The following is a 13,406-nucleotide window of genomic DNA, read 5'->3' as shown; positions in this document are numbered from 1 at the left end:
GGTGTGATCCCCTCATAATAAGAACCCCCAGGAGTAAATCAGCACAGGACAGGGATGGTGTGATCCCCTCATAATAAGAACCCCCAGGAGTAAGTCAGCACAGCACAGGGATGGTGTGATCCCCTCATAATAAGCAGGCCCAGGAGAAAATCAGCACAGCACAGGGATGGTGTGATCCCCTCATAATAAGAACCCCCAGGAGGAAGTCAGCACAGCACAGGGATGGTGTGATCCCCTCATAATAAGCAGGCCCAGGAGAAAATCAGCACAGCACAGGGATGGTGTGATCCCCTCATAATAAGAACCCCCAGGAGAAAGTCAGCACAGCACAGGGATGGTGTGATCCCCTCATAATAAGAACCCCCCAGGAGTAAGTGAGCACAGCACAAGGATGGTGTGATCCCCTCATAATAAGCAGGCCCAGGAGAAAATCAGCACAGCACAGGGATGGTGTGATCTCCTCATAATAAGAACCCCCAGGAGGAAGTCAGCACAGCACAGGGATGGTGTGATCCCCTCATAAAAAGCAGGCCCAGGAGAAAATCAGCACAGCACAGGGATGGTGTGATCCCCTCATAATAAGAACCCCCAGGAGGAAGTCAGCACAGCACAGGGATGGTGTGATCCCCTCATAATAAGAACCCCCAGGAGTAAGTCAGCACAGCACAGGGGTGGTGTGATCCCCTCATAATAAGAACCCCCAGGAGTAAGTCAGCACAGCACAGGGGTGGTGTGATCCCCTCATAATAAGCAGGCCCAGGAGAAAATCAGCACATCACAAGGATGGTGTGATCCCCTCATAATAAGAACCCCCAGGAGGAAGTCAGCACAGCACAGGGATGGTGTGATCCCCTCATAATAAGAACCCCCAGGAGTAAGTCAGCACAGCACAGGGGTGGTGTGATCCCCTCATAATAAGCAGGCCCAGGAGAAAATCAGCACAGCACAGGGATGGTGTGATCCCCTCATAATAAGAACCCCCAGGAGGAATTCAGCACAGCACAGGGATGGTGTGATCCCCTCATAATAAGCAGGCCCAGGAGAAAATCAGCACAGCACAGGGATGGTGTGATCCCCTCATAATAAGAACCCCCAGGAGTAAATCAGCACAGGACAGGGATGGTGTGATCCCCTCATAATAAGAACCCCCCAGGAGTAAGTCAGCACAGCACAGGGATGGTGTGATCCCCTCATAATAAGAACCCCCAGGAAGTCAGCACAGCACAGGGATGGTGTGATCCCCTCATAATAAGCAGGCCCAGGAGAAAATCAGCACAGCACAGGGATGGTGTGATCCCCTCATAATAAGAACCCCCAGGAGAAAATCAGCACAGCACAGGGATGGTGTGATCCCCTCATAATAAGAACCCCCAGGAGGAAGTCAGCACAGCACAGGGATGGTGTGATCCCCTCATAAGCAGCCCCAGTAGAAATATGACACCGCTCAACCTCTTCAAAGAGGAGGGTAGGGGCATATAGTACGGTGTGCTTTTTTGGGACAAGGAAGTGAGCCAAATGAAGAAAGAAGGTCTGTGTGCTTGATTAAAAAAATTGTTTATAGACATATACATGGTCTACTGGTCACATGTGTTGAATTCCTCCGAGATCCATGCCTCATTCATTTTTAGAAATGTGAGGTAGTTAACACTGTCGTGAGCTAGGTGAGTACGCTTATCGGTCACGATCCCCCCTGCTGCGCTGAACGTCCTTTCGGACAGGACACTGGATGAGGGGCAAGCCAACAGTTCGATTGCAAATTGGGCAAGCTCTGGCCAGAGGTCAAGCCTGCCCACCCAGTAGTCCAGGGGTTCATCACTCCTCAGAGCATCCACATCGGCCGTTAACCCAATGTAGTCGGACACCTGATGGTCTAGGCGTTCCCTGATGCTGGATCCGGATGACACCTGTCGATGGGTCGGCTGAAAGAATGACCTCATATCCGAAGTCACCAACACATCTTCAAACCGGCCTCTTCTTGCAGGCGCTGTTGGATTGGTACCCGCAACTCCTTCTCTGGGAGTGGGAATTGCTCCTCTGCCAGCGCACGCAAAAGCAGAATGCAGCATTTCTCGAAGCAAGGCCTGGAAGTGCTGCATTCTGACAGCCCTCTGCGACGGCGGTAACATTTCTGCCATTTTGTGTTTGTACCGGGGGTCTAAGTACGTTGCCACCCAGTACTGGTCCTTGACCCTTATGCTTTTTATACGGGGGTCCCTATTAAAACACTGGAGCATGAAGGCCCCCATTTGCACTAAAGTGGAAGCGGTGTGGTGGCCTGGCTCCTGCTCATCATCCAGGATAATGTCGTCCTCTTCATTCTCCTCTCCCCATCCACGCACAACAGGGATCCCAGAAAGGTTTAAAGCATGCTCTTCTTGCTCCTCCTCATCCGCCCCAGCACCATCCTCCTCTGACTCCTCATCAGACTCCTGTTGTTGACTTGTCTCAGATAGAGTAGCCCCCCCTGGGAATTCATCCAGCATTGCGACTTCCTCATCTTCCCGCTCCTGCTCCTCCACAGCTTGATCAATGACACGACGCAATGCACGCTCCATAAAGAAGGCATAAGGTACCATGTCACTGATGGCGCCATGGCTGCGACTGACCAGTTTGGTGATCTCCTCAAATGGCCGCAGAAGTCTGCATGCGTCGCGCATGAGCAGCCACTGGCGCGGTGAAAAAAACCCCAGCTCCCCAGAACAGTTTCTTTCGCAGAGTTCATACAGGTAGATGTTAACTGCACGTTTCTGCTGGAGCAGCCTATCAAGCATATAGAAGGTTGAGTTCCATTGCGTCGGGCAATCGCAAATAAGACGTCTGACCATGGCCGTGTAAGATCTTCTGAAATGGGCCGAGATTTTCCTTGCCTGCCGCAAGATGTCCTGGACCCCAGGGTATTTGACAAGGAATCGCTGCACGACCAAATTTAAGACGTGTGCCATGCATGGCACGTGCGTGATTTTGCCCTATTTCAATGCGCTAAGCAGATTGGCACCGTTGTCACACACCACTTTACCAACTGTCAAATTGAGTGGTGTTAGCCACTGATCTGCCTGTGAACGCAAAGCTGAAAGGAGTGCCGGGCCAGTGTGGCTCTTGGCTTCCAGGCACAACAGACGCAGCACGGCATGGCAACGTCTCACCTGGCATGTGGAATAGGTTCTGGGGAGCTTGGGCGGTGCAGCGGAAGAGACGCTAGCAGCGGAAAAGGAGGAGGCAGCTGAGGAGGAGAGGGAGGAGGATGGAGTAGGAGGAGGAGGAGAAGAAGAGTCAGGCCTGCATGCAATCCGTGGCGGTAAAACCAAATCTACGCAGGTGCCACGGGTTACATGCTTGACGGCCGTCAGAAGGTTCACCCAGTGGGCAGTAAAAGTGATATACCTTCCCTGCCCGTGTTTGCTAGACCACGTGTCTGTGGTCAGATGTATCTTGGCACTGACACTGTGTGCCAGAGATACATTCACTTGCCGCTGAACATGGCCATATAGCTCTGGGATGCCCTTCTCTGAGAAATACTTCCTTCCTGGGACCTTCCATTGTGGAGTTCCAATGGCCACAAATTTGCGAAAGGCCTCCGAGTCCACCAGTTTATATGGCAGTAGTTGGCGGGCTATGAGTTCTGACAAGCCAGCTGTCAACCGTTGGGCAAGAGGGTTATCCAGCGTCATCATTTTTTTACGCTCGAACATTAGGCCTACGGAAGCCTGCCTTTTTGCAGGTAAATGTGAGCTTGGCGTGATGGAAGGTGGAGTGGAGGACAATTGTGAGAAGAGAGGAGAAGGAGAAGTAGAAGACGAGGCTGGACGGTGAGAGCCTGCAGTGTGGCTTTGTGTGTTCCGTTGCTCCCACTCGGCTCGGTGATGGCTGCCCATGTGCCTTCTTAAGGCGGTCGTCCCTAGGTGAGTGTTGGGCTTACCGCGACTAATGCGTTGACTGCAAAGATTGCAGATGGCAACGCTATTGTCAGCAGCGGACACGTTAAAAAAAGCCCACACTGCGGAGCCATGTGCCGGTGTCCTGGGAGCGCGAGATGTGACCGTCCATGGTCGATGACTCGCTCCTGATACATTTGCAGTCTGCTTTGTCCCTCCTGTGCAATGTAAGTTAGTCCTGCTTCTCCTCCCTATCTGCTGGTCCATATCTCCCTCTGAACTCCCCTCCTCTTCCTCTCTTGTGGGCACCCACTTGACATCACTAGACACGTCATCATCAACGTCACCTTCCCCACCGCTATAAGTAGAGATCTCGGAGTAGGCAGCAACACCGGGGACCAACCTCCTCCTTGGGCTGATCTGGGTACTGTCGTCAGACTGCTGAGTAGCGGTTGTTGCTACCTCCTCTTCCTGATCCAATACCAAGAGTGGCTGCGCATCAGAAATGTCCTCCTGATATGGATCGGAAAATAATTCCTGTGACTCAAGTGGAAGGTATGTGGTGGTGGTGGTGGGGGTGTTGTTGGTGGTAGTGTCTTTGGGGGTGCACATAGCAGAGAGTGAAGAAGAGGTTGCAGATCGAGAGGATGAGGAGGGTGCAGAAGAGTAAGGCTGAGTGAGCCACTCAACCAAGTCTGGTGCGTCCTTTAAAGTAATTGAACGCACCTTCTGCAACTTCCCACTTTGGCTCAAGGCTGGTGCTCCTGCCCTACCCCTTCCACCCCTGCGGAAGGGCCTGCCTCTTCCTCTGCCTGTCATTTTTTAAATCACCCTGTGACAAAACTCTTAGTCCCTATACCGATGAAGGACTGCTGCAGTATAGGGCAGCGGTCAGCAGTGATGCACCTTAACCCTATGTATTGTGGACCGATAGCGGTCCTTACAGAACAGCAGACTGTACTGCACTCAACCCTATGTACTGTAGCACCCTACACCAAGTTACCAGTCCTTATAAGGACCTTTGTGGACCAAGTAGGTTGTGTGTGACTGATTAGCAGACTGTACGTCAGTCCCTATACTGCTGAAGGACTGCTGCAGTATAGGGCAGCGGTCAGCAGTGGTGCACCTCAGCCCTATGTATTGTGGACCGATAGCGGTCCTTACAGAACAGCAGACTGTACCGCACTCAACCCTATGTACTGTAGCACCCTACACCAAGTTACCAGTCCTTATAAGGACCTTTGTGGACCAAGTAGGTTGTGTGTGACTGATTAGCAGACTGTACGTCAGTCCCTATACTGCTGAAGGACTGCTGCAGTATAGGGCAGCGGTCAGCAGTGGTGCACCTTAACCCTATGTATTGTGGACCGATAGCGGTCCTTACAGAACAGCAGACTGTACCGCACTCAACCCTATGACTGTAGCACCCTACACCAAGTTACCAGTCCTTATAAGGACCTTTGTGGACCAAGTAGGTTGTGTGTGACTGATTAGCAGACTGTACATCAGTCCCTATACCAATGAAGGACTGCTGCAGTATAGGGCAGCGGTCAGCAGTGGTGCACCTCAACCCTATGTATTGTGGACCAATAGCGGTCCTTACAGAACAGCAGACTGTACCGCCCTCAACCCTATGTACTGTAGCACCCTACACCAAGTTACCAGTCCTTATAAGGACCTTTGTGGACCAAGTAGGTTGTGTGTGACTGATTAGCAGACTGTACGTCAGTCCCTATACCAATGAAGGACTGCTGCAGTATAGGGCAGCGGTCAGCAGTGGTGCACCTCAACCCTATGTATTGTGGACCGATAGCGGTCCTTACAGAACAGCAGACTGTACCGCACTCAACCCTATGTACTGTAGCACCCTACACCAAGTTACCTGTCCTTATAAGGACCTTTGTGGACCAAGTAGGTTGTGTGTGACTGATTAGCAGACTGTACGTCAGTCCCTATACCAATGAAGGACTGCTGCAGTATAGGGCAGCGGTCAGCAGTGGTGCACCTCAACCCTATGTATTGTGGACCGATAGCGGTCCTTACAGAACAGCAGACTGTACCGCACTCAACCCTATGTACTGTAGCACCCTACACCAAGTTACCAGTCCTTATAAGGACCTTTGTGGACCAAGTAGGTTGTGTGTGACTGATTAGCAGACTGTACGTCAGTCCCTATACCAATGAAGGACTGCTGCAGTATAGGGCAGCGGTCAGCAGTGGTGCACCTCAACCCTATGTATTGTGGACCGATAGCGGTCCTTACAGAACAGCAGACTGTACCGCACTCAACCCTATGTACTGTAGCACCCTACACCAAGTTACCAGTCCTTATAAGGACCTTTGTGGACCAAGTAGGTTGTGTGTGACTGATTAGCAGACTGTACGTCAGTCCCTATACCAATGAAGGACTGCTGCAGTATAGGGCAGCGGTCAGCAGTGGTGCACCTCAACCCTATGTATTGTGGACCGATAGCGGTCCTTACAGAACAGCAGACTGTACCGCACTCAACCCTATGTACTGTAGCACCCTACACAGACCAAGTTACCAGTCCTGATAAAGAGCTTTGTGAAACAAGTGAGTTGTGAATGATTAGCAGACTGCAGCAGAAGGGCAGCAGTCAAGTATAATATTCTTTCTATATTTGGAAGAAAGAATATTATACGTGTACAAGCCTATTACCGTACCACTGATACCAGTCCTGAAAAGAACCTTTGTGGAACTAATAGTAACAGCAACTCTTTAAACTGACCCTCACTGCCTGACACACTGCTTCCTTCCTGTCCCTATACAAACTGGCAAAACAGAGGAGACTGGAACAATTACTGGTCACTCGAATAGCTCTTTTGTGGACCTGATAGTAACAGCTAATGATGATGATGATGATGATGATGACTAATCTTGCTGTCCCTAAAATAGCAGCAGACACAGCGCTCTGTCCCTTTCTCTAAACTGACAAAAGACACTCAGGCTGCTGCAAGAATCAGTAGCACAGCAAACCTATATACACCTAACACCTATACCAGTCCTGAAAAGAACTTTTGTGTACCAAATAGCTAGCGTTTTATCTGTCCCTGCTCCAAACAGCAACCTTTCCCTATAGTGACAGAAGAAAGAATGTAAAATGGCCGCCGGATCGGGTGTATTTATAGGTTAGGGGGAATGTCCAAGTGTCCATGTGCTGTCATGTCTCAATTGGCTGTCCTGTACCCCATGATGGATGTGTCATCATAGGTCAAAGTTCTTTTACACATTAAACACGTAAGTCCGCCGGGGCGCGAACGGCCGAAATTCGCAGCGAAAAGACCGCCGGGCGAACCGTTCGGCCACCACTATTGGCAAGGCATTACTGGGTATTGCAGAGTATTGGCAGGGCATGGCTGGGTATTGAAGAGTATTGGCAGGGCATTGCTGGGTATTGCAGAGTATTGGCAGTGCATTGCGGGGTTAATTGTTGGTGAGCAGCGCTGTGGGCACTGCAGAGCCAGCCCACAGCACTGCTGACACTGATCTATTCCCTCCACTGTACCGATTGGTACAGAGAGGGGAAGGAGGAACCGGTGTCATAACATTAAGCCGGTTTGTTTACAAGTGATTGCTCCACCATTTGATGGAGCGATCATGTGGTAAATGGCCACGATGATCCATAATGCGCCGGGTCCCAGAGTTAAACAACCTCCCTGTAGCCATCATTCGGCTATGGGCTGGTTGTTAAGTGGTTAAACCAGGATATTGTTTTGCCTTCATTTTTTCCAGAACCACGTTCTGCAGAAGAAAGGTCACTACATTCTCTTGATGTGGTGAGAGCAGTCAAGGTCTATTTGAAGGTGACTGCTCAGATTCGTAAAACAGATGTTTTGTTTGTGTTGCCAGAAGGTCCGAAAAGAGGACAGGCAGCATCAAAGTCTTCTATTTTTAAATGGATTTGTCAAGTGATTGTGTAAGCTTATGATTTAAAGAGGAAAATTTCACTTTACATAATAAAGCGCACTCCACCAGGGCTGTTAGTGCTTCCTGGGCAGTGCATCACCAAGCCTCCATGGCTCAAATCTGCAAGGCCGCAACTTGGTCTTCAGTCCATACATTTACCAGATTCTATCAAATAGATGTAAAAGGTCATGAGGATATCACCTTTGGACGCAGTGTACTGCAGGCTGCAGTATAAGTCATCTAGTCTCTTAGTGCCCTACTTTTGTTGTGTCTCCCTCCCTTCAGTTGGTATTGCTATGGGACATCACCCACACTAACTACTATGGCTCTGTGTCCCGTGATGTACGATAGGAAAATAGGATTTTTGAAATAGCTTACCTGTAAAATCCCTTTCTTTGAAGTACATCACAGGACACAGAGGTCCCTCCCTTCTTTTGGTATACACGTGTATTGCTTTGCTACAAAACTGAGGTACTCCCAATAGTGGGAGGGGTTATATAGGGAGTGGACTTTTTGTCTCAGGGCATGCCAGTGTCCATCACCTGAAGGTGGTCTATAACTCACATAGTAACTATGGCTCTGTGTCCCTTGATCTACTTCAAAGAAAAGGATTTTACAGGTCAGCTGTTTTAAAAATCCTATTTTTAGCAATCTCTCGACAGCATAACATTAAATAATATCTAAAGCCATTTATTTTATTTATACATTTTTTTTGGCTTTGGATAGAGTAGAAAATGGTTAAAACCTTTTTACCCATCTGTGCACCAATAAAGGTGAATGGAAACCGCTCTAAAGTAAGAAAAATCAACACTTAAATAGTTATCACAAGAACAAGAGTCCTCATTAGAAAACTCACCCTCTTTTCCTGTTCCAGCAACATCACACATTTTTAGAATTACCCTTAATTCCAGCCCTGGAGACAATGGTCACTGGATCAAATAAAGAGGATGAATCTCCCAAACGGGGCAACAGACGGTGTTTATAACCCTTTCTTATTCTTACCAAAAAAAGTAGGTTTAGATATATTCTACTGGCTTACACACAAAAAACAGATCTTTATTTTTTTAACAATTATTGAAATAATCATAATTTCTTGTATTACCTATTTCTTTATTACAGCACTTGTCTGTGTCTAGATATGGGTAGTAAATATATAATTTTCTGTACTGCAAAGAAAAAAAAAGATAAGACAAGAAATCAGAATCCGGTGTTAAAGTCCAGATTGCCTAATCGCATCAATTATATATAGGCTATAAAAATACTTCCTTGAGCAGAAGCTGTGAGTAACTGGTGAACATGACACTCTGCGGGATTTTATTTTTGCTTTTACTATCTCAGACGCTTTCCTTCGGAAGTGGCTCCATGGTAAAACTTACCAATGGAGGCTATGAAGATATAGTCTTTGCAATTAATCCTGGAGTCCGTGAAGATGAAAAAATTATTGACAATATAAAGGTAACCTAAATTTCTGAATAAAGTGACTTTGTAGTATTGGCATAAATCTGTCTATCTATTACTAATTCTATCATGTATAATTAATTTTTTTACATGGTTATTAGCATATATTTAATAATAGTAACTTTTTTTTTCCTTCCACACAATTACTTAAATGTGATCATGGAAAATCATGTACACATATGAAACACTATTAAAAAAGATGCTTAACCTATCATATATTTTTTATAAATATTATTTCTTAAAGTACCAACCTGCAGAGTAGGGTGGACCAATGGTTTTCATGTCTGTTCACAACATGGAAATCGATTACTGAGCTACATGATTTTTTAATCATTAAAAAAGTGAGTTTTGGGAGAAGTTTGTATTATGTAACAGGTTCAGAGCTATTAAAAATATTAAATAGGGAGACTTACATGTTTATAAAGAAGAATGAAAATTTTAATATTTAATGAGATGTGATTGTAGCCATATAAGTGCAATTGTGACAGAGAAAATTGAGTACTGTCCATGATACTTTTTTTTATTTGCACTAACATATAATTTTTCAGGAAAAGATTTCGGGATGTGTCCCCTTCTTCAAGGTCCAAGCAGTACTGATTTACAAATTTTTAAGCAGAATGTTAAAAAAAAAAAAAAATCTTTGAGGGAAAAAAGAGAGAAAAAAAAAGGAGAGAAAAACAAACACATACAAATCAATGGTAATAAAGATAGCAGCAGAGTTAGTGAGATAAGACAGAGGGAGAGCTATAGAATGGAGAGAGGGGTATACTAATCACAGAGGGGGTTGTAAAACTTTAGTATAATGGGTAAGGAAACCTATATCTAAATTCAGGCCACAAAAATAATTATCATTCTTAGTTCAAATGTTTTCCTTTCCTGGATAGTTCTGAAATTCCCTTTAAGAACTAAAACATTGAGGTCTTCTATAATGTGGTCCGGTTGTGAGAAGTGATGTATTTAATGAGCAAAGTGAAGCGTACACAGCAAAGGCATAATCCTTTTGAGGAGCCATCCTCCTCTGTCTTTATTTAACCACTTCCCACCCGGCCAATGCACATATACGGCCGGGTGGGAGCCGCCTACTCCTGATATGACGTTCAGGAACGTCATTCAGGAGTAGCGGGATCGCGCGCGCGCGCGCCCGCGCAGCGGCGCGATCCCGATGCGCCCGTGTCACCCGGACACGGCGCATCTCAGATCGGCAGGAGGGCTCTGTGATTGGCCCTCCTGATCACATGACGGCCGTGTCCAATCACGGCCGTCATGTGATGTAAACAAACAGCCGGTTGCTAGGCAATCGGCTCTCCTCTTCTCACTCGGAAGTCATCGCTGAGGAGAGGAGAGCAGATCGCTGCAGCCGGCTGCTGATCAGTGAGTATGAGCTGTTTTTTACAGCTTTTTACTCACTGATCACCAGTCTAGTGTACACAGTAAACACACCACACAGTAAACACATCACACAGTATAAACACAATGTCCCCACACATGTCCCCAAAACATACATGTCCCCAAATAATAAAAACACATGTCCCTAATAATAAAAACATGTCCCCCACATATGTCCCACTAAAATCACATGTCCCAATGATTATCTGCACACATATGTACGTGATCACCTGCACACATATGTACATGATCATTTGCGTACATATGTCCGTGATCACACAAACCAATTATTATACACTTAACGGATTTTTTTTTACCAAAAACATGTAGCAGAATACATTTTGGCTTAAATTTATGACAAAATTTGATTTTATTGGATTTTTATTGAAGTAGAAAAAAGAAAATAGTTTTTTTTTTCCAAATTTCCGCTTTTTTGCGCTTATATCGCAAAAAATAAAAAACGGAGTCGTGAATAAATACCACCAAAATAAAGCTCTATTTGTGCGAACAAAATGATAAAAATTTCATTTGGGTACAGTGTAGCATGACCGCGCAATTGTCACTGAAAGCGCTAGAGCGATGAAAGCTGAAAATTGGGCTGGGAAGGAAGGGGGCGAAAGTGCCCTGTATTGAAGTGGTTAACTATTTTATTTCTATTTGCCTATTTTTTTCTATTGGTGGAGAAAGTTTTGCAAATTTACTTTAATTGGGATTTTTTTTTACATTCAGTATTAGGTAATACAGCAAACAAAGACTTGCTTAAAAATGACTTTGTATTTGTGATGACATTCAGACAATAAAGTCTAAATAGAGTTGTCTTACTTGTAGATTAGGCTTTCTGTACAAAGAAATTGTTGGTTTTAATTCAAATTTCAAATTTTATGCATTTAAAATAATTAAAATATTCTACAAATTGCTACAAACACAATTCACATGTTCAACACACAGGCTTGGTGCTGGACAGGTTGCCCCATGTTATGGAAAATTTAGTGTTAGTTTTTCTAGATTAAACTGAACATCTGAAACAGGTGTAACTAGAAACTCTCCAACAGTTTCAGGGCCCTTTCCATCAGTCCTGGGGCCCTTTTCCACCAGACATGTGCAGAACTAAAAACTGTGTTTAGTTTTGATTTGTTATTTTCATAATTTAGTTTAATTAAATTTGTTTAATTAATTTTCAGAATTTTCATTGTTTAATCAAATTCAAATTGATTTGGATTTTCCAAATTCGGTTGAATTGCACTTAATTTATTAGAATTCAAATTCTATTTCAGATCGATTTTATTCTAATCGAAATTCGAATTTTGGAAGATGGTTATATTCATTATATTCCATTATATTCTATTGCGGTTTTTCAATTCTATTATTTTATTATCTATTCTATTATTTTATTTTCTATTATATTCTATTCATTTTTCGCAAGTGCAACCTTTATGACCCTGGTAGTTTCACCACTAGTCTAAAATGTGTCAGACTGGAGAATTTGATTATTGTAACTGGTGCCAAGAATCACCGTCAGGGGGGAATGATGAGAAGAATTGGTAACATGCACAGAGTAATGGCTGTGTTTATAAGATGGAAAACATATTTGTCAATTGACTAGACTGTTTGTGATCTCTGATTCACAGGTACTTCAACCAGTTTGGATCTTTCTATTAATTACTTATTGATCTGTGGTGAATACTGTTGCATTACAGAAGACCATAGAAGGATTTTTGTTACTGATATAATCCATATATTTCATGAGAACAAAAGATTGTTGAGTAGCCGAATTATTTGGCCTCACCCAGTCAAATTGCCTCTTTATGGTCCTTCGTTTATAAGCGCATCAGCCTTGGCATCACAGGTGGACTTTTTATCTAGAATGCCAATGTTATCAAAGGTTATAGCTAAATAAATAGACATTCAGTCCAGGTTTATTTATACCAATGTTCTCTGGGTTCAAAGTTTAGGAGTCAATTTCCTTGTAACAAACATGACACTTTATGACCCTTAAACAGGGCCATCTTTAATACTGATTTTGGACCCTGGGCAATAAGTTTCTTGAGCCCCCCCCCCCCCCCCCATGTAATTTCACTCTCCACCTGCTCTGAGACATACGATAAATAGCAGCTAGACTTAAAATCAGTTCACTCTATCAGGTCAGGCAGCAATAGCGATTGATTGCCAGCATTACAGCATATCTTTACTTCTTAATGACTGGTTGCTGGAGGTTACAGCACACATTACAGCACACTGATTAATTGCTAGAGGTTACAGCAAATGATTTCTGCTTGTTAATTGGTTGCTAGAGATTACTGTACAGTGATACTGATCACCGATTGGTTGCTAGAGATTACAGCACATCATCTCCTCACTGCAGGGGAGCATGATATACATATGAAGGCCGCCTTTATTTGCATATCCATGCTGCCATCCGCAGCTATTTCCTTAGTAATGCCACTGCTATTTACATATGAATGCCAGTTATTTACATGTAACCACAGGGTCTGCAGGTGAGTCATCTGTACACAACAATAGGTCAGAGCTGGGCAGCATTAGTACCAGCACTTCACACTGAGATATTGGAACACAGCACAAGACTAAACCTTCAAGGGACAAGGAAATTTAAACTGGGATAGTTAGCAAGTATGAGGCAGCTGCTTTGGGCCCCACAACAATGATAGGGCCCAGGGCAGCTGCCCCTTTTGCCCTGCCTTAAAGACGGCCCTGCCCTTACACATTATTTTTTTAAAACCACCATGACTAACTGAGCTTAATAT

At 44.9% G+C, this 13,406-nt stretch overlaps 1 protein-coding gene across 1 annotated transcript in view; it reads left to right on the top strand.

The window, feature by feature from the left end:
* The first annotated feature begins 9,082 nt into the window (after window positions 1-9,082).
* The window catches only part of LOC143928227 (calcium-activated chloride channel regulator 1-like), a 57,034-nt gene continuing 52,710 nt past the window's right edge, over window positions 9,083-13,406 (top strand). The window contains exon 1 of the mRNA XM_077452977.1: window positions 9,083-9,255. Coding sequence (XP_077309103.1) covers window positions 9,097-9,255 — 159 coding nt within the window. The 5' untranslated portion in view covers window positions 9,083-9,096. The remainder of the gene's footprint in view (window positions 9,256-13,406) is intronic.

The sequence above is a fragment of the Lithobates pipiens genome, unplaced genomic scaffold (assembly GCF_037356315.1).
Source record: "Lithobates pipiens isolate NorthernLeopardFrog02 unplaced genomic scaffold, aLitPip1_a1.2 Scaffold_23, whole genome shotgun sequence".
Taxonomy (NCBI): domain Eukaryota; kingdom Metazoa; phylum Chordata; class Amphibia; order Anura; family Ranidae; genus Lithobates; species Lithobates pipiens.
This window is presented reverse-complemented; position numbering and strand designations above follow the sequence as displayed.